Genomic DNA, 22,415 nt, shown 5'->3' with positions numbered 1-22,415 from the left:
CCCAAACTGTCATTCAGGCTCATACTGCGTGGGAGAGCTTCACTTGCAGAATCGGGTGGAACAGCTACAATGCAAACTGGGTTATTTTCGTCCCACCTGTGATTTAACTTTAGCATGTTGATGTGACAAAGTTGCTTGTTCTACGATCTGGTGTGGCAATGACATAGTTGACATCACTGAGTTTCTTCTCCACGAAATAAGGACCACTAAACTTGGCTTGAAGAGGTTGCCCATGCACTGGTAGCAGAATCAAAACCTCATCTCCTGGCTGAAAGTGGCGTAACCTGGACTTCTTATCATACCAAGTCTTTATCTTCTCCTGAGCATCTCCTAAATTCTCTCTCGCCAGCTGTAGAGCAGTGGACAGGCGTTCTTTGAACTTCATCACATACTCCAGCAGGTTGACGTCATCTTCCTCCGACAGCCAGCATTCCTTGAGTAACTTAAGGGGTCCTCTTACTTCAAGGGCAAACAGTAGTTCAAAGGGTGAGAAGCCCAGTGATTCATTTGGAGATTCTCTTGCGGCATATACAACGAATGGAAGACCTTTATCCCAATCTTTCTGATGTTCCAAACAGTATTTCCTGAGCATCGATTTGAGTGTTTCATGATATCTCTCCAGTGCTCCTTGGGTCTGGGGATGGTAAGCTGAAGACGTGATCTGGGTGATGCCCAACTCTTTCAGAGACTGCTTGAAAACATTTGACATGAAATTACTTCCCGGTCTGATTGTACCTCATTGGGCAGACCAAACTTGGTGAAGAACCCTAGCATTTCCTTAACCACGTTCTTTGCTGAGATATTTTTAAGTGGAATGGCTTCAGGATAACCAGTAGCCATATCAATCAGGGTCAACACATAAGAAATTCCTGAAGAAGTCTTAGGAAGAGGGCCCACAATATACACCAACACACGGGTGAATGGCGCCTCAAAAGGAGGAATGGGAACTAGAGGTGCAACCTTTTCGGTCTGATTACACTTCCCCACAACTTGACAGGTGTGACAAGACTTACAATACCAGGAAACATCTCTGAATCTACCTGGAGAGTAGAAGTGCTTCAAAAATGCGTGCCAGTCTTCCTCACTCCAAGGTGTCCTGCCAAACTGGAATCATGAGCCACTCTAATGATATCCTGCCTACAAACACAAGGGATGACAACTTGATGTACAACCTCCCATTCACAGTCGGCTGATGCTGTTGGGGGTCTCCACTTCCTCATAAGTACTCCTGACTTTATATAATAACAAGTAGAAGCACCAGCTGACTCTTCCTCACTGCAAGCAGAGTTAGGTAGACCTTTCAACTCAGGGTCAGCAACCTGCAACTCGACCAACTCTTGACGAGACAAATTATCAACACTACGGGGTACTGCCTCATCTGGTGAGTGGTCCAAATTAGCAAGAAAAGTGTCAGCTAGGATAACATCATCATCATCATTATCCCCTAAGTCACCAGTAACTTTAGACTTAGCCCTAGTGACAGCACATGCAGAGAATACATCAGGGACATCACAATCCTGGGTCACAGTCACTGCTTCACTAGACAACTGAGGAGCTGGACACACTTGACTTCCACCAATATCATTTCCAAGTAAGAAAGTTACACCTGACATTGGGAGTGTCTCAACCAACCCAACCATAACGGAGCCATTAACAAAACCAGACTCTAAATTCACTCTGCACAGAGGGACAGAGAAGTAATTATTCCCTACACCTTGTAAGATTACAGTTGCATCAGAGGAATTAACATCAGAGCCTAGAACACTGGTCAGCATAAGGGATTGGCAAGCATCTGTATCACCATATATTTTAACTGATTTCCTGTCATTACTGTCCAGAGGACTGACAAAACCATCAGACAGGAAATTAGCACATGAACTCTTGAGAGTGTCACCCACGTTACTGCTCAAAAGAGGAGCTTCATGATGAGAATTTAATTTACCCCTCAAAGCAGGTTCAGTTAACTCGGTTAAAGAATTCTGGGAACTCTCAAGGGTGGACACTAGACCAATTGACTGAATATTGAAAGACTCCTTTTTGTTCACATCACGCTGTCTCCTGAAACATTTCTCCGTAGTATGACCAAGCTTACTACAATAAGTAAATTTACTTTTCTGAAATCTAGAGGTGAAGCTGGTATTTACTTCCTGAGAAACATCATCTTTATTCTCTTTCCTGTTACCTGTACTCTGAGTAGAGGCAACGTACTTACTCTCAGCTTTCCTTTTTCTTTAGAATATCTTTTGTTAGTGAGAACATAGTCATCAGCTAAAACTGCAGCATCGGACAAATTATCTATTCTTTTCTCATCAAGATATAGGCTTACATCTTTATTAATACACCTTTTGAAGTCCTCCAGCAAAATCATCTGCTTAAATTTTTCAAAATCAGAATTTACATTCTTTGAATTTAACCACTGCTCTAACAGATCTTCTTTGGTTTTTGCATACTCAACATGGGATTGCTTTATCTTGCTTATAAGTTGCCTAAATTTTACTCTATAGGCTTCAGGAACAAGCTCATAGGTCTTAAGAATCAAGCTCTTAACTACATCATAATTATCAGATTGATCCTGAGGCAAAGATGCATAAGTTACTTCAGCTTTACCGGTGAGAACAGTTTGAAGGATTACTGGCCAATACTTTTTGGGCCAATTAAAACCTGTAGCTACCCTCTCAAACAACTGAAAATACTTTGTTAAATCAGATTCATTAAAAGGAGGGACAAGTTTAACATTTTTAGCCACATCAAAATCATCAGAGCTAGATGATCCAGTTCCACCTTGTTTCATGTGATACTCATGGTCTGCCTGAATCCTAGCAAGTTCAATTTGTGCCTGAGCCTGTGCCTGTGCCTCCTGAATACGAGCCTGAGACTCAGCCTCCTTAACACGTGCCTGAAACTCAGCCTCCTTAGCACGAGCCTCCTGCAGGATTAGCTGAAACTTAGCTATTTCAATCTGTGTTTGCTCATCTCGAGGAGTTACATTAAACAAGCTTGTATTAATCATGCCAACAATTTGATCTTTAGATTGATGAGAGCGAACAACAATTCCCAATTGTTGAGCAACAAGCTTAATTTCATTCTTTTTCTGCTTTTTACATCACACACTGTTTGCATATTTGACAAAAATCTTTGGCTTCATCAAGAGTAGTAATAGTAGACATCATGAATAAATCACAGTCACAAAATATCAAGCAATATCCTTATGATAATATCCTGAATATCCTGATAAGAGGTCGCCAAATTAATGTTACAGAACAGAGAGAGATAATGAACACTTCAAGTGAGAATACTAAAATCACTACTGTCCCGCAAAGTTCCAGGTTCAAAACAAAAGACCTAGGTAAAATTACAAGTTAAAGTTTAATGCTCAAACTAACAACTAAATATTTAGGACTCATAAGGATAATGTAATGGCAAAACAAGTTACATATATGGTTAACTGCAATAGCCTCTATTAACACGAATTAAGCAAGAGCAAATTTATCTAAGTCAGCCCTGATAAAATAAGAAAACCGGATAATGCTGAGTTAAAGCAAGATGTAATATTATTACAGATACAAAATATTACTAATACTGGCTGACAGTATGGAACCAATATGAATCATAAAAACTTTACCAGGCTTACGAATTAACGCTTTAGGCTATACAATACAAGAAAAATGGAAATAACACTTATACTCAAATTATACAGCAGCTAGATGGCTGGAGACTTCCTGAGCACTCACAAAAATAATAATATATTGTACAGGGGAGGACAGAGATGTGAACAGAATGAGTAGATCTAAGTGGCTGCTAATGCAGAGACTGAGCTCATTATATAGGGGGCCGGCAGAGCTTGATTCAACTTGTAAGAAGGACGCACAAATGAAGGCATAGGGGACGAAAAGTTGACAATCCTGCTCTGAACAACAGAAAGAACGACTTACTCTACTATAAGGGGGAGAAGGGGGGAGTGAGGTAGAAAATGCAAGCCTGGTCACTATGGAAGCCACGTGGCGAATCGTGAACAAACATGCAACATACTGTACATTAGGATCATACAAAGGATGATGCAATCATGAAGAAAACTGTATCATGTTAGAATTATACAAGAGATGATGAAATCATAGGCTATGTAACACCTCCCCACAAAGAAAAAGAAATTTACAAAGGAAATTTCTTATTACTCTAAAACAATCTGTCTAAAGTCTAGATAAGCAATCTGCAATAACATTTTCTTTCCCCTTGACATGTTGTATGTCTAATGAATACTCCTGAAGAAGTAGACTCCATCTTGTCAATCTCTGATTTTTATCTTTAAACTTGCTAAGGAATTTCAGTGGGTTATGATCGGTATAAATGACTATGGAGTCAAAACCAGAACACAAATAAAATGAAAAATGCTGTAAACCCAAAATCAAGGCCAAAAGCTCTTTCTCAATAGTTGAATAGTTCTTTTGAGGTGGAGTGAACTTCTTACTGTAATAAGATACAGGGTGTTCAATGCCCTGATCATCCTCTTGCATCAAAACAGCCCCAGCTCCCATATCACTTGCGTCAACAGCCATCTTAAAAGGCTTAGCAAAATTTTTAGTAGCGAGCACTGGCTGACTTAATAGGATAGCTTTAAGTTTGCTGAAAGAGGATTCACAGTTATCGGCCCAGACAAATTTAACTCCCTTTTTCAGTAGATCTGTAAGTGGTGATACAAGAATTGAAAAGTTAAGAACAAATCTCCTGTAATAACCTACCATTCCCAAAAATCTTTGTAGCTCTTTCCTACTTTTAGGTCTGGCAAGATCACTTATAACCTGAACCTTAGCTCCTGGTGGTGCAACGTGTCCATCACCAATTACGTACCCAAGGTACTGAACTTTAGCTTGACCAAACTCACACTTTGATAAATTAGCTACAAGATTAGCCTGAACCAAACGCTCAAGAAATTTACTGACATGGCATAGGTGATCTTTCCAGTTGTCACTGAAGATTAATACATCATCAATATAAACAACACACCCTGCCAAACCCTCTGTTACAACATTCATGAGCTTCTGAAAAGTGGCTGGTGCATTCTTCATACCATATGGCATTACAGAACATGCAAAAATCTTTCCTAGTGTTAAAAAACATGAGATCTCCCTAGCACGTTCAGTCATAGGTACTTGCCAATATCCCTTTAACAAATCAAATTTACTTATGTACCTAGCCTTTCCGATAATACACCATCAATATAAACAACACACCCTGCCAAACCCTCTGTTACAACATTCATGAGCTTCTGAAAAGTGGCTGGTGCATTCTTCATACCATATGGCATTACAGAACATGCAAAAGTCTTTCCTAGTGTTACAAAACATGAGATCTCCCTAGCACGTTCAGTCATAGGTATTTGTCAGTATCCCTTTAACAAATCAAATTTACTTATGTACCTAGCCTTTCCGATCTTGTCTATGCAACCCTCCACGCGAGGGAGAGGGTAGGTGTCTGTTTTGGTTATCTGATTAACACGTCTGTAGTCGATGCAAAGCCGCTGTGACCCACCTGGCTTAGGGACTAGAGTGACAGGAGAACTCCACTCGCTCTGACAGGGCTCAATTATCTTGTGGTCCAACAGGTAGCCAAGCTACTTCTGGATGAGAGGAACTTTCACTGGGTTCACACGGTAAGGAGGCAGTTTAATTGGCTTTCCGTCTCCAACATCGACATCATGCATCAACACAGTGGTTCTTCCTGGAGTGTCACGGAACACTTGCGGGTACTCCTGCAGTAATGCCGAAAACTCCTACCTTTCCTCGGGAGCTAGATGAAAAAGCTTAGTCTGGAGATCATTCATGATATCAGGATTCTTCCCCAAACTGTCATTCAGGCTCATACTGCGTGGGAGAGCTTCACTTGCAGAATCGGGTGGAACAGCTACAATGCAAACTGGGTTATTTTCGTCCCACCTGTGATTTAACTTTAGCATGTTGATGTGACAAAGTTGCTTGTTCTACGATCTGGTGTGGCAATGACATAGTTGACATCACTGAGTTTCTTCTCCACGAAATAAGGACCACTAAACTTGGCTTGAAGAGGTTGCCCATGCACTGGTAGCAGAATCAAAACCTCATCTCCTGGCTGAAAGTGGCGTAACCTGGACTTCTTATCATACCAAGTCTTTATCTTCTCCTGAGCATCTCCTAAATTCTCTCTCGCCAGCTGTAGAGCAGTGGACAGGCGTTCTTTGAACTTCATCACATACTCCAGCAGGTTGACGTCATCTTCCTCCGACAGCCAGCATTCCTTGAGTAACTTAAGGGGTCCTCTTACTTCAAGGGCAAACAGTAGTTCAAAGGGTGAGAAGCCCAGTGATTCATTTGGAGATTCTCTTGCGGCATATACAACGAATGGAAGACCTTTATCCCAATCTTTCTGATGTTCCAAACAGTATTTCCTGAGCATCGATTTGAGTGTTTCATGATATCTCTCCAGTGCTCCTTGGGTCTGGGGATGGTAAGCTGAAGACGTGATCTGGGTGATGCCCAACTCTTTCAGAGACTGCTTGAAAACATTTGACATGAAATTACTTCCCGGTCTGATTGTACCTCATTGGGCAGACCAAACTTGGTGAAGAACCCTAGCATTTCCTTAACCACGTTCTTTGCTGAGATATTTTTAAGTGGAATGGCTTCAGGATAACCAGTAGCCATATCAATCAGGGTCAACACATAAGAAATTCCTGAAGAAGTCTTAGGAAGAGGGCCCACAATATACACCAACACACGGGTGAATGGCGCCTCAAAAGGAGGAATGGGAACTAGAGGTGCAACCTTTTCGGTCTGATTACACTTCCCCACAACTTGACAGGTGTGACAAGACTTACAATACCAGGAAACATCTCTGAATCTACCTGGAGAGTAGAAGTGCTTCAAAATGCGTGCCAGTCTTCCTCACTCCAAGGTGTCCTGCCAAACTGGAATCATGAGCCACTCTAATGATATCCTGCCTACAAACACAAGGGATGACAACTTGATGTACAACCTCCCATTCACAGTCGGCTGATGCTGTTGGGGGTCTCCACTTCCTCATAAGTACTCCTGACTTTATATAATAACAAGTAGAAGCACCAGCTGACTCTTCCTCACTGCAAGCAGAGTTAGGTAGACCTTTCAACTCAGGGTCAGCAACCTGCAACTCGACCAACTCTTGACGAGACAAATTATCAACACTACGGGGTACTGCCTCATCTGGTGAGTGGTCCAAATTAGCAAGAAAAGTGTCAGCTAGGATAACATCATCATCATCATTATCCCCTAAGTCACCAGTAACTTTAGACTTAGCCCTAGTGACAGCACATGCAGAGAATACATCAGGGACATCACAATCCTGGGTCACAGTCACTGCTTCACTAGACAACTGAGGAGCTGGACACACTTGACTTCCACCAATATCATTTCCAAGTAAGAAAGTTACACCTGACATTGGGAGTGTCTCAACCAACCCAACCATAACGGGAGCCATTAACAAAACCAGACTCTAAATTCACTCTGCACAGAGGGACAGAGAAGTAATTATTCCCTACACCTTGTAAGATTACAGTTGCATCAGAGGAATTAACATCAGAGCCTAGAACACTGGTCAGCATAAGGGATTGGCAAGCATCTGTATCACCATATATTTTAACTGATTTCCTGTCATTACTGTCCAGAGGACTGACAAAACCATCAGACAGGAAATTAGCAGGCATGAACTCTTGAGAGTGTCACCCACGTTACTGCTCAAAAGAGGAGCTTCATGATGAGAATTTAATTTACCCCTCAAAGCAGGTTCAGTTAACTCGGTTAAAGAATTCTGGGAACTCTCAAGGGTGGACACTAGGACCAATTGACTGAATATTGAAAGACTCCTTTTTGTTCACATCACGCTGTCTCCTGAAACATTTCTCCGTAGTATGACCAAGCTTACTACAATAAGTAAATTTACTTTTCTGAAATCTAGAGGTGAAGCTGGTATTTACTTCCTGAGAAACATCATCTTTATTCTCTTTCCTGTTACCTGTACTCTGAGTAGAGGCAACGTACTTACTCTCAGCTTTCCTTTTTTCTTTAGAATATCTTTTGTTAGTGAGAACATAGTCATCAGCTAAAACTGCAGCATCGGACAAATTATCTATTCTTTTCTCATCAAGATATAGGCTTACATCTTTATTAATACACCTTTTGAAGTCCTCCAGCAAAATCATCTGCTTAAATTTTTCAAAATCAGAATTTACATTCTTTGAATTTAACCACTGCTCTAACAGATCTTCTTTGGTTTTTGCATACTCAACATGGGATTGCTTTATCTTGCTTATAAGTTGCCTAAATTTTACTCTATAGGCTTCAGGAACAAGCTTCATAGGTCTTAAGAATCAAGCTCTTAACTACATCATAATTATCAGATTGATCCTGAGGCAAAGATGCATAAGTTACTTCAGCTTTACCGGTGAGAACAGTTTGAAGGATTACTGGCCAATACTTTTTGGGCCAATTAAAACCTGTAGCTACCCTCTCAAACAACTGAAAATACTTTGTTAAATCAGATTCATTAAAAAGGAGGGACAAGTTTAACATTTTTAGCCACATCAAAATCATCAGAGCTAGATGATCCAGTTCCACCTTGTTTCATGTGATACTCATGGTCTGCCTGAATCCTAGCAAGTTCAATTTGTGCCTGAGCCTGTGCCTGTGCCTCCTGAATACGAGCCTGAGACTCAGCCTCCTTAACACGTGCCTGAAACTCAGCCTCCTTAGCACGAGCCTCCTGCAGGATTAGCTGAAACTTAGCTATTTCAATCTGTGTTTGCTCATCTCGAGGAGTTACATTAAACAAGCTTGTATTAATCATGCCAACAATTTGATCTTTAGATTGATGAGAGCGAACAACAATTCCCAATTGTTGAGCAACAAGCTTAATTTCATTCTTTTTTCTGCTTTTTACATCACACACTGTTTGCATATTTGACAAAAAATCTTTGGCTTCATCAAGAGTAGTAATAGTAGACATCATGAATAAATCACAGTCACAAAATATCAAGCAATATCCTTATGATAATATCCTGAATATCCTGATAAGAGGTCGCCAAATTAATGTTACAGAACAGAGAGAGATAATGAACACTTCAAGTGAGTAATACTAAAATCACTACTGTCCCGCAAAGTTCCAGGTTCAAAACAAAAGACCTAGGTAAAATTACAAGTTAAAGTTTAATGCTCAAACTAACAACTAAATATTTAGGACTCATAAGGATAATGTAATGGCAAAACAAGTTACATATATGGTTAACTGCAATAGCCTCTATTAACACGAATTAAGCAAGAGCAAATTTATCTAAGTCAGCCCTGATAAAATAAGAAAACCGGATAATGCTGAGTTAAAGCAAGATGTAATATTATTACAGATACAAAATATTACTAATACTGGCTGACAGTATGGAACCAATATGAATCATAAAAACTTTACCAGGCTTACGAATTAACGCTTTAGGCTATACAATACAAGAAAAATGGAAATAACACTTATACTCAAATTATACAGCAGCTAGATGGCTGGAGACTTCCTGAGCACTCACAAAAATAATAATATATTGTACAGGGGAGGACAGAGATGTGAACAGAATGAGTAGATCTAAGTGGCTGCTAATGCAGAGACTGAGCTCATTATATAGGGGGCCGGCAGAGCTTGATTCAACTTGTAAGAAGGACGCACAAATGAAGGCATAGGGGACGAAAAGTTGACAATCCTGCTCTGAACAACAGAAAGAACGACTTACTCTACTATAAGGGGGAGAAGGGGGGAGTGAGGTAGAAAATGCAAGCCTGGTCACTATGGAAGCCACGTGGCGAATCGTGAACAAACATGCAACATACTGTACATTAGGATCATACAAAGGATGATGCAATCATGAAGAAAACTGTATCATGTTAGAATTATACAAGAGATGATGAAATCATAGGCTATGTAACACCTCCCCACAAAGAAAAAGAAATTTACAAAGGAAATTTCTTATTACTCTAAAACAATCTGTCTAAAGTCTAGATAAGCAATCTGCAATAACATTTTCTTTCCCCTTGACATGTTGTATGTCTAATGAATACTCCTGAAGAAGTAGACTCCATCTTGTCAATCTCTGATTTTTATCTTTAAACTTACTAAGGAATTTCACTGAGTTATGATCGGTATAAATGACTATGGGGTCAAAACCAGAACTTAAATAAAATGAAAAAATGCTGTAAACTCAAAATCAAGGCCAAAAGCTCTTTCTCAATAGTTGAATAGTTCTTTTGAGGTGGAGTGAATTTCTTACTGTAATAAGATACAGGGTGTTCAAAACCCTGATCATCCTCTTGCATCAAAACAGCCCCAGCTCCCATATCACTTGCGTCAACAGCCATCTTAAAAGGCTTAGCAAAATTTTTAGTAGCGAGCACTGGCTGACTTAATAGGATAGCTTTAAGTTTGCTGAAAGAGGATTCACAGTTATCGGCCCAGACAAATTTAACTCCCTTTTTCAGTAGATCTGTAAGTGGTGATACAAGAATTGAAAAGTTAAGAACAAATCTCCTGTAATAACCTACCATTCCCAAAAATCTTTGTAGCTCTTTCCTACTTTTAGGTCTGGCAAGATCACTTATAACCTGAACCTTAGCTCCTGGTGGTGCAACGTGTCCATCACCAATTACGTACCCAAGGTACTGAACTTTAGCTTGACCAAACTCACACTTTGATAAATTAGCTACAAGATTAGCCTGAACCAAACGCTCAAGAAATTTACTGACATGGCATAGGTGATCTTTCCAGTTGTCACTGAAGATTAATACATCATCAATATAAACAACACACCCTGCCAAACCCTCTGTTACAACATTCATGAGCTTCTGAAAAGTGGCTGGTGCATTCTTCATACCATATGGCATTACAGAACATGCAAAAATCTTTCCTAGTGTTAAAAAACATGAGATCTCCCTAGCACGTTCAGTCATAGGTACTTGCCAATATCCCTTTAACAAATCAAATTTACTTATGTACCTAGCCTTTCCGATAATACACCATCAATATAAACAACACACCCTGCCAAACCCTCTGTTACAACATTCATGAGCTTCTGAAAAGTGGCTGGTGCATTCTTCATACCATATGGCATTACAGAACATGCAAAAGTCTTTCCTAGTGTTACAAAACATGAGATCTCCCTAGCACGTTCAGTCATAGGTATTTGTCAGTATCCCTTTAACAAATCAAATTTACTTATGTACCTAGCCTTTCCGATCTTGTCTATGCAACCCTCCACGCGAGGGAGAGGGTAGGTGTCTGTTTTGGTTATCTGATTAACACGTCTGTAGTCGATGCAAAGCCGCTGTGACCCACCTGGCTTAGGGACTAGAGTGACAGGAGAACTCCACTCGCTCTGACAGGGCTCAATTATCTTGTGGTCCAACAGGTAGCCAAGCTACTTCTGGATGAGAGGAACTTTCACTGGGTTCACACGGTAAGGAGGCAGTTTAATTGGCTTTCCGTCTCCAACATCGACATCATGCATCAACACAGTGGTTCTTCCTGGAGTGTCACGGAACACTTGCGGGTACTCCTGCAGTAATGCCGAAAACTCCTACCTTTCCTCGGGAGCTAGATGAAAAAGCTTAGTCTGGAGATCATTCATGATATCAGGATTCTTCCCCAAACTGTCATTCAGGCTCATACTGCGTGGGAGAGCTTCACTTGCAGAATCGGGTGGAACAGCTACAATGCAAACTGGGTTATTTTCGTCCCACCTGTGATTTAACTTTAGCATGTTGATGTGACAAAGTTGCTTGTTCTACGATCTGGTGTGGCAATGACATAGTTGACATCACTGAGTTTCTTCTCCACGAAATAAGGACCACTAAACTTGGCTTGAAGAGGTTGCCCATGCACTGGTAGCAGAATCAAAACCTCATCTCCTGGCTGAAAGTGGCGTAACCTGGACTTCTTATCATACCAAGTCTTTATCTTCTCCTGAGCATCTCCTAAATTCTCTCTCGCCAGCTGTAGAGCAGTGGACAGGCGTTCTTTGAACTTCATCACATACTCCAGCAGGTTGACGTCATCTTCCTCCGACAGCCAGCATTCCTTGAGTAACTTAAGGGGTCCTCTTACTTCAAGGGCAAACAGTAGTTCAAAGGGTGAGAAGCCCAGTGATTCATTTGGAGATTCTCTTGCGGCATATACAACGAATGGAAGACCTTTATCCCAATCTTTCTGATGTTCCAAACAGTATTTCCTGAGCATCGATTTGAGTGTTTCATGATATCTCTCCAGTGCTCCTTGGGTCTGGGGATGGTAAGCTGAAGACGTGATCTGGGTGATGCCCAACTCTTTCAGAGACTGCTTGAAAACATTTGACATGAAATTACTTCCCCGGTCTGATTGTACCTCATTGGGCAGACCAAACTTGGTGAAGAACCCTAGCATTTCCTTAACCACGTTCTTTGCTGAGATATTTTTAAGTGGAATGGCTTCAGGATAACCAGTAGCCATATCAATCAGGGTCAACACATAAGAAATTCCTGAAGAAGTCTTAGGAAGAGGGCCCACAATATACACCAACACACGGGTGAATGGCGCCTCAAAAGGAGGAATGGGAACTAGAGGTGCAACCTTTTCGGTCTGATTACACTTCCCCACAACTTGACAGGTGTGACAAGACTTACAATACCAGGAAACATCTCTGAATCTACCTGGAGAGTAGAAGTGCTTCAAAATGCGTGCCAGTCTTCCTCACTCCAAGGTGTCCTGCCAAACTGGAATCATGAGCCACTCTAATGATATCCTGCCTACAAACACAAGGGATGACAACTTGATGTACAACCTCCCATTCACAGTCGGCTGATGCTGTTGGGGGTCTCCACTTCCTCATAAGTACTCCTGACTTTATATAATAACAAGTAGAAGCACCAGCTGACTCTTCCTCACTGCAAGCAGAGTTAGGTAGACCTTTCAACTCAGGGTCAGCAACCTGCAACTCGACCAACTCTTGACGAGACAAATTATCAACACTACGGGGTACTGCCTCATCTGGTGAGTGGTCCAAATTAGCAAGAAAAGTGTCAGCTAGGATAACATCATCATCATCATTATCCCCTAAGTCACCAGTAACTTTAGACTTAGCCCTAGTGACAGCACATGCAGAGAATACATCAGGGACATCACAATCCTGGGTCACAGTCACTGCTTCACTAGACAACTGAGGAGCTGGACACACTTGACTTCCACCAATATCATTTCCAAGTAAGAAAGTTACACCTGACATTGGGAGTGTCTCAACCAACCCAACCATAACGGAGCCATTAACAAAACCAGACTCTAAATTCACTCTGCACAGAGGGACAGAGAAGTAATTATTCCCTACACCTTGTAAGATTACAGTTGCATCAGAGGAATTAACATCAGAGCCTAGAACACTGGTCAGCATAAGGGATTGGCAAGCACCTGTATCACCATATATTTTAACTGATTTCCTGTCATTACTGTCCAGAGGACTGACAAAACCATCAGACAGGAAATTAGCACATGAACTCTTGAGAGTGTCACCCACGTTACTGCTCAAAAGAGGAGCTTCATGATGAGAATTTAATTTACCCCTCAAAGCAGGTTCAGTTAACTCGGTTAAAGAATTCTGGGAACTCTCAAGGGTGGACACTAGACCAATTGACTGAATATTGAAAGACTCCTTTTTGTTCACATCACGCTGTCTCCTGAAACATTTCTCCGTAGTATGACCAAGCTTACTACAATAAGTAAATTTACTTTTCTGAAATCTAGAGGTGAAGCTGGTATTTACTTCCTGAGAAACATCATCTTTATTCTCTTTCCTGTTACCTGTACTCTGAGTAGAGGCAACGTACTTACTCTCAGCTTTCCTTTTTTCTTTAGAATATCTTTTGTTAGTGAGAACATAGTCATCAGCTAAAACTGCAGCATCGGACAAATTATCTATTCTTTTCTCATCAAGATATAGGCTTACATCTTTATTAATACACCTTTTGAAGTCCTCCAGCAAAATCATCTGCTTAAATTTTTCAAAATCAGAATTTACATTCTTTGAATTTAACCACTGCTCTAACAGATCTTCTTTGGTTTTTGCATACTCAACATGGGATTGCTTTATCTTGCTTATAAGTTGCCTAAATTTTACTCTATAGGCTTCAGGAACAAGCTCATAGGTCTTAAGAATCAAGCTCTTAACTACATCATAATTATCAGATTGATCCTGAGGCAAAGATGCATAAGTTACTTCAGCTTTACCGGTGAGAACAGTTTGAAGGATTACTGGCCAATACTTTTTGGGCCAATTAAAACCTGTAGCTACCCTCTCAAACAACTGAAAATACTTTGTTAAATCAGATTCATTAAAAGGAGGGACAAGTTTAACATTTTTAGCCACATCAAAATCATCAGAGCTAGATGATCCAGTTCCACCTTGTTTCATGTGATACTCATGGTCTGCCTGAATCCTAGCAAGTTCAATTTGTGCCTGAGCCTGTGCCTGTGCCTTCTGAATACGAGCCTGAGACTCAGCCTCCTTAACACGTGCCTGAAACTCAGCCTCCTTAGCACGAGCCTCCTGCAGGATTAGCTGAAACTTAGCTATTTCAATCTGTGTTTGCTCATCTCGAGGAGTTACATTAAACAAGCTTGTATTAATCATGCCAACAATTTGATCTTTAGATTGATGAGAGCGAACAACAATTCCCAATTGTTGAGCAACAAGCTTAATTTCATTCTTTTTTCTGCTTTTTACATCACACACTGTTTGCATATTTGACAAAAAATCTTTGGCTTCATCAAGAGTAGTAATAGTAGACATCATGAATAAATCACAGTCACAAAATATCAAGCAATATCCTTATGATAATATCCTGAATATCCTGATAAGAGGTCGCCAAATTAATGTTACAGAACAGAGAGAGATAATGAACACTTCAAGTGAGAATACTAAAATCACTACTGTCCCGCAAAGTTCCAGGTTCAAAACAAAAGACCTAGGTAAAATTACAAGTTAAAGTTTAATGCTCAAACTAACAACTAAATATTTAGGACTCATAAGGATAATGTAATGGCAAAACAAGTTACATATATGGTTAACTGCAATAGCCTCTATTAACACGAATTAAGCAAGAGCAAATTTATCTAAGTCAGCCCTGATAAAATAAGAAAACCGGATAATGCTGAGTTAAAGCAAGATGTAATATTATTACAGATACAAAATATTACTAATACTGGCTGACAGTATGGAACCAATATGAATCATAAAAACTTTACCAGGCTTACGAATTAACGCTTTAGGCTATACAATACAAGAAAAATGGAAATAACACTTATACTCAAATTATACAGCAGCTAGATGGCTGGAGACTTCCTGAGCACTCACAAAAATAATAATATATTGTACAGGGGAGGACAGAGATGTGAACAGAATGAGTAGATCTAAGTGGCTGCTAATGCAGAGACTGAGCTCATTATATAGGGGGCCGGCAGAGCTTGATTCAACTTGTAAGAAGGACGCACAAATGAAGGCATAGGGGACGAAAAGTTGACAATCCTGCTCTGAACAACAGAAAGAACGACTTACTCTACTATAAGGGGGAGAAGGGGGGAGTGAGGTAGAAAATGCAAGCCTGGTCACTATGGAAGCCACGTGGCGAATCGTGAACAAACATGCAACATACTGTACATTAGGATCATACAAAGGATGATGCAATCATGAAGAAAACTGTATCATGTTAGAATTATACAAGAGATGATGAAATCATAGGCTATGTAACACCTCCCCACAAAGAAAAAAAGAAATTTACAAAGAAAAATTTCTTATTACTCTAAAACAATCTGTCTAAAGTCTAGATAAGCAATCTGCAATAACATTTTCTTTCCCCTTGACATGTTGTATGTCTAATGAATACTCCTGAAGAAGTAGACTCCATCTTGTCAATCTCTGATTTTTATCTTTAAACTTGCTAAGGAATTTCAGTGGGTTATGATCGGTATAAATGACTATGGAGTCAAAACCAGAACACAAATAAAATGAAAAATGCTGTAAACCCAAAATCAAGGCCAAAAGCTCTTTCTCAATAGTTGAATAGTTCTTTTGAGGTGGAGTGAACTTCTTACTGTAATAAGATACAGGGTGTTCAATGCCCTGATCATCCTCTTGCATCAAAACAGCCCCAGCTCCCATATCACTTGCGTCAACAGCCATCTTAAAAGGCTTAGCAAAATTTTTAGTAGCGAGCACTGGCTGACTTAATAGGATAGCTTTAAGTTTGCTGAAAGAGGATTCACAGTTATCGGCCCAGACAAATTTAACTCCCTTTTTCAGTAGATCTGTAAGTGGTGATACAAGAATTGAAAAGTTAAGAACAAATCTCCTGTAATAACCTACCATTCCCAAAAATCTTTGTAGCTCTTTCCTACTTTTAGGTCTGGCAAGATCACTTATAACCTGAACCTTAGCTCCTGGTGGTGCAACGTGTCCATCACCAATTACGTACCCAAGGTACTGAACTTTAGCTTGACCAAACTCACACTTTGATAAATTAGCTACAAGATTAGCCTGAACCAAACGCTCAAGAAATTTACTGACATGGCATAGGTGATCTTTCCAGTTGTCACTGAAGATTAATACATCATCAATATAAACAACACACCCTGCCAAACCCTCTGTTACAACATTCATGAGCTTCTGAAAAGTGGCTGGTGCATTCTTCATACCATATGGCATTACAGAACATGCAAAAATCTTTCCTAGTGTTAAAAAACATGAGATCTCCCTAGCACGTTCAGTCATAGGTACTTGCCAATATCCCTTTAACAAATCAAATTTACTTATGTACCTAGCCTTTCCGATAATACACCATCAATATAAACAACACACCCTGCCAAACCCTCTGTTACAACATTCATGAGCTTCTGAAAAGTGGCTGGTGCATTCTTCATACCATATGGCATTACAGAACATGCAAAAGTCTTTCCTAGTGTTACAAAACATGAGATCTCCCTAGCACGTTCAGTCATAGGTATTTGTCAGTATCCCTTTAACAAATCAAATTTACTTATGTACCTAGCCTTTCCGATCTTGTCTATGCAACCCTCCACGCGAGGGAGAGGGTAGGTGTCTGTTTTGGTTATCTGATTAACACGTCTGTAGTCGATGCAAAGCCGCTGTGACCCACCTGGCTTAGGTACTAGAGTGACAGGAGAACTCCACTCACTCTGACAGGGCTCAATCATCTTGTGGTCCAACAGGTAGCCAAGCTCCTTCTGGATGAGAGGAACTTTCACTGGGTTCACACGGTAAGAAGGCAGTTTAATTGGCTTTGCGTCTCCAACATCGACATCATGCATCAACACAGTGGTTCTTCCTGGAGTGTCACGGAACACTTGCGGGTACTCCTGCAGTAATGCCGAAAACTCCTGCCTTTCCTCGGGAGCTAGATGAGAAAGCTTAGTCTGGAGATCATTCATGATATCAGCATTCTTCCCCAAACTGTCAATCAGGCTCATACTGCGTGGGAGAGCTTCACTTGCAGAATCGGGTGGAACAGCTACAGTGCAGACTGGGTTATTTTCGTCCCACCTGTGATATAACTTTAGCATGTTGATGTGACAAAGTTGCTTGTTCTACGAGCTCGTGTGGCAGTGACATAGTTAACATCACTGAGTTTCTTCTCCACGAAATAAGGACCACTAAACTTGGCTTGAAGAGGTTGCCTATGCACTGGTAGCAGAATCAAAACCTGATCTCCTGGCTGAAAGTGGCGTAACCTGACTTCTTATCATACCAAGTCTTAATCTTCTGAGCAGCTCCTAACTTCTCTCTCGCCAGCTATAGAGCAGTGGATAGCCGTTCTTTGAACTTCATCACATACTCCAGCAGGTTGACGTCATCTTCCTCTGACAGCCAGCATTCCTTGAGTAGCTTAAGGGGTCCTCTTACTTCATGGCCAAACAGTAGTTCAAAGGGTGAGAACCCAGTGATTCATTTGGAGATTCTCTTGCGGCAAATACAACGAATGGAAGACCTTTATCCCAATCTTTCTGATGTTCCAAGCAGTATTTCCTGAGCATCGATTTGAGTGTTTCATGATATCTCTCCAATGCTCCTTGGGTCTGGGGATGGTAAGCTGAAGACGTGATCTGGGTGATGCCCAGCTCTTTCAGAGACTGCTTGAAAACATTTGACATGAAATTACTTCCCCAGTCTGACTGTACCTCCTTGGGCAGACCAAACTTGGTGAAGAACCCTAGCATTTCCTTAACCACGTTCTTTGCTGAGATATTTTTAAGTGGAATGGCTTCAGGATAACCAGTAGCCATATCAATCAGGGTCAACACATAAGAAAATCCTGAAGAAGTCTTAGGAAGAGGGCCCACAATATCCACCAACACACGGGTGAATGGCGCCTCAAAAGGAGGAATGGGAACTAGAGGTGCAACCTTTTCGGTCTGATTACACTTCCCCACAACTTGACAGGTGTGACAAGACTTACAATACCAGGAAACATCTCTGAATCTACCTGGCCAGTAGAAGTGCTTCAAAATGCGTGCCACAGTCTTCCTCACTCCAAGGTGTCCTGCCAAACTGGAATCATGAGCCACTCTAATGATATCCTGCCTACAAACAAAAGGGATGACAACTTGATGTACAACCTCCCATTCACAGTCGGCTGATGCTGTTGGAGGTCTCCACTTCCTCATAAGTACTCCTGACTTTATATAATAACAAGTAGAAGCACCAGCTGACTCTTCCTCACTACAAGCAGAGTTAGCTAGACCTTTCAACTCAGGGTCAGCAACCTGCAACTCAACCACCTCTTGACGAGACAAATTATCAGCACTACGGGGTACTGCCTCATCTGGTGAGTGGTCCAAATTAGCAAGAAAAGTGTCAGATAGGATAACATCATCATCATCATTATCCTCTAAGTCACCAGTAACTTTAGACTTAGCCCTAGTGACAGCACATGCAGAGAATACATCAGGGACATCACAATCCTGGGTCGCAGTCACTGGTTCACTAGACAACTGAGGAGCTGGACACACTTGACTTCCACCAATATCATTTCCAAGTAAGAAAGTTACACCTGACATTGGGAGTGTCTCAACCAACCCAACCATAACGGAACCATTAACAAAACCAGACTCTAAATTCACTCTGCACAGAGGGACAGAGAAGTAATTATTCCCTACACCTTGTAAGATTTCAGTTTCATCAGAGGAATTAACATCAGAGCCTAGAACACTGATCAGCATAAGGGACTGGCAAGGACCTGTATCAGGATATATTTTAACTGATTTCCTGTCATTACTGTCCAGAGGACTGACAAAACCATCAGACAGGAAATTAGCACATGAACTCTTTAGAGTGTCACCCACGTTACTACTCAAAAAAGGAGCTTCATCATGAGAATTTAATTTACCCCTCAAAGCAGGTTCAGTTAACTCGGTTAAAGAATTCTGGGAACTCTCAAGCGTGGAAACTAAGCCAGTTGACTGAATATTTAAAGACTCCTTTTTGTTCACAACACGCTGTCTCCTGAAACATTTCTCCGTAGTATGACCAAGCTTACTGCAATAAGTACATTTACTTTTCTGAAATCTAGAGGTCGAGCTGGTATTTACTTCCTGAGAAACATCATCACACAAAAATTTGGTATGGCCATAGGTTATCCCCTCTCCCCAGTTGGGGCAAATATTTACGTGGAATACTTTGAGAAACATTTACTGACCTCCATAAAGGAGAAAAACATAGTTTGGCTCCGATATGTTGATGATATCCTGTGCTTCTGGCCTAACAGTCTTGCCATTGATGAATTTCTCCTGCAATTTAATTCGTTAGTTCCATCGATTAAGTTTACTCATGAGATGGAAATGGATAATGAATTGCCATTTTTGGATGTAGAAGTTATCAGGGACCAAAATGTTTTGAAGACTAAGGTATACAGAAAACCTACAAATATTATGTCATATGTTCATTACTATTCAAACCATCATATTAATGTAAAAAGATCTGTGTTCATATCCATGTACAGTAGCCCAAGAAAGTTCTGCGACAAATATTAACGTATCTGGTAACTCTGGCATCCGACTTAAACTACCACACTCGTTCCATGCATACCTCCTCCACTTCCACGTTCATCATTCGGTGTTGTCAATATTCTTAAATTGAAACGTGTGAATCTTGGAGGGTCGACTCATGTCAGCTCAGATTTAGACTAAGGGTGATACAAAATTGTCATTGATCATTACACAGTCTGCGTTGCTTCACAGGCTTCAGTAATGACATTATTATGTTATAACTTCGAGTTAAAAGGGCACCATTGATTATCTGTATTAGTTACTCGCTGTCAGCTTCATATATATAGATTTAGCTTTATGCAGCATGACATAATTTCTGAGAAAATTCGGTAGCGTGAAACATAATCTATAACTTTTTAGTATGTTTATGGTATACGTTCATCTAGGAATATTGATTTCTGTTCCTGCATGATAATGGCAGAGGTTGTGTATTATCGTTAACAGCAAAATGTTAGGTCCGTCATCTATCTTCTCGACCACACTGAAAACATTACAATACTACATCATATTCATGCGTATTATAGACACAGATTAGTGCTCATGAACAAAAAAACAAAAAAGGAAATAAAACAAAACAGTAAATACAACAAAACAGGAAGCCTTGTTTTATTTAGACCCATCCCTCTATAGAAGGAACACAACAAAATAGTGTTTGACCACAATAACAAATTAAACAAACAATGCCTCAGCTCAAAACAATAACAGAGAAATAATTTATAGTAGAATATCAGTATTTGGTCCAGCCACCATTACCGTCTATCACGGTCCGAAGACGTCTAGGCATAGACTCCACATGATTGTGATTGACTTGGGGCTTCGTTTTTAGAACCTCCCACTCTGTCTGCACATGACGCCACAGTTGATCTGATGTCCTCTCGTTGGTGGGCTCCCAAACATTGACGATAATGGCCCACATTTTTTCAATTGGGTTCAAATCAGGGCTGTTGGGAGGCAATGGCAGTAGCTCGAGGCGACGTTGCTCCTGAAACCATTGTCTCACCACCCTGCCTGTGTGGATGGGGCAGTTGTCCTGCATGAAAATGATAGTTTCTGGATAGGGGAGGGCCATAGCACGAACCGTAGGCAGCATAACCTCATCTAGGATTTCTAAGTATTATTCAGCTGTAAACCTTTCTTCGATCCTTGTGACCTCCCCAACTCCATACAGACAAATCCAACCCCAAACGTTCCAGGTAACGTGCCCACTGCGTGCCTCCTCGTAGACATGTTCAGGATCATATCTGAAAGAAAAATTGCCAAAGACAAGTGATAAAGCCTGGCCAATAGGAAAGATATTCACATCGTATAATATCCCAGCGGCTATTAACCTTACTGGAGTGCGTGGTTAATAACCAAGGGTCAGCCTAAACATATGATGACATTAAGGGCATAAGGAGTTCCGTGAACACCTATGGTAAAAATTGAGATAAATAAAATATGGTTGGGTTTTTCTTCCCTACTTATATTTTTACATTATGATTTAGACATTAACACAGTGGCTCTTGTCATTTCCCTATCTATTTGCATAATCTTAATTATAGTACAGTACACAATTATGTTAAATACCCCGTATTGTTTGGCCTCCAGCAGTGTAGTCGTCCATGTGTGGTGGAGCTGAAGGTCTTCTCGTCTGAGAATACGACTCTTCCCCAGTAATCAAGGTCCTGATCTGCAAATCGGTGAGCGAAAGTGAGCCGCAACTGTTTATGCCTTTCCATTAATTTTGGATTCACTGCTGGTGATCTATGTCGATAGCCCATCTTCTTCAGTCGTGTGCGGATTGTTTCTGTAGACACGTATAGTTGCAAATGTCGCTTTGCTTCTTCAGCGTTAGAGAATAGGTGGTTATCAATGTAAAGTCTTAGTTGCTGGTCCTGCTCTGCCGTAGTCTTTCTTCTCGCTCCTCGCCTATGATGGTCAGTTACTTCACCCTCTTCCTCCCACCTGTTCAGCCACCGGTAAACAGTTGATCTGTGCACTCCAACTTGCCCCGCAATGTCGTCGGCTGACATCCCACTCTTGCTTATTCCGACAATCTTTCCACGGAGAGCAATCTTTGCAGCGTGACGCTCGATGTCTTGCAGGCTGGGCTGATGGTGGGGTGTGATCACGACTACGTCTCCAGCACTCTCATCATTTTGGTTCATTTATACGTTCGCTTTTTTTCAGTGAAAACCATCTGAACACGAATCCGTAACATGGCGCCCCTTATCTCCCTTTCTCGTCTACTAATTAAGTGCTGAACTGATAAACCTACAGTGTTACGACACCTGGATCTGATTTTACCAGTTATTTTAATC

The 22,415-nt window shown here is 40.8% G+C and overlaps 1 protein-coding gene across 1 annotated transcript; it reads right to left on the bottom strand.

Moving 5' to 3' along the window:
- Positions 1–21,668: 21,668 nt before the first annotated feature.
- LOC145411946 (uncharacterized) lies at positions 21,669–22,262 on the bottom strand. Its single transcript, XM_080281916.1, has one exon. It carries the CDS (start codon positions 22,260–22,262, stop codon positions 21,669–21,671), a length of 594 nt encoding a protein of 197 aa, XP_080138042.1.
- Between the last annotated feature and the right edge of the window lie 153 nt (positions 22,263–22,415).

The sequence above is a fragment of the Coenobita brevimanus genome, chromosome 91 (assembly GCF_032717465.1).
Source record: "Coenobita brevimanus isolate Jiangsu-jjx chromosome 91, ASM3271746v2, whole genome shotgun sequence".
NCBI lineage: Eukaryota > Metazoa > Arthropoda > Malacostraca > Decapoda > Coenobitidae > Coenobita > Coenobita brevimanus.
This window is presented reverse-complemented; position numbering and strand designations above follow the sequence as displayed.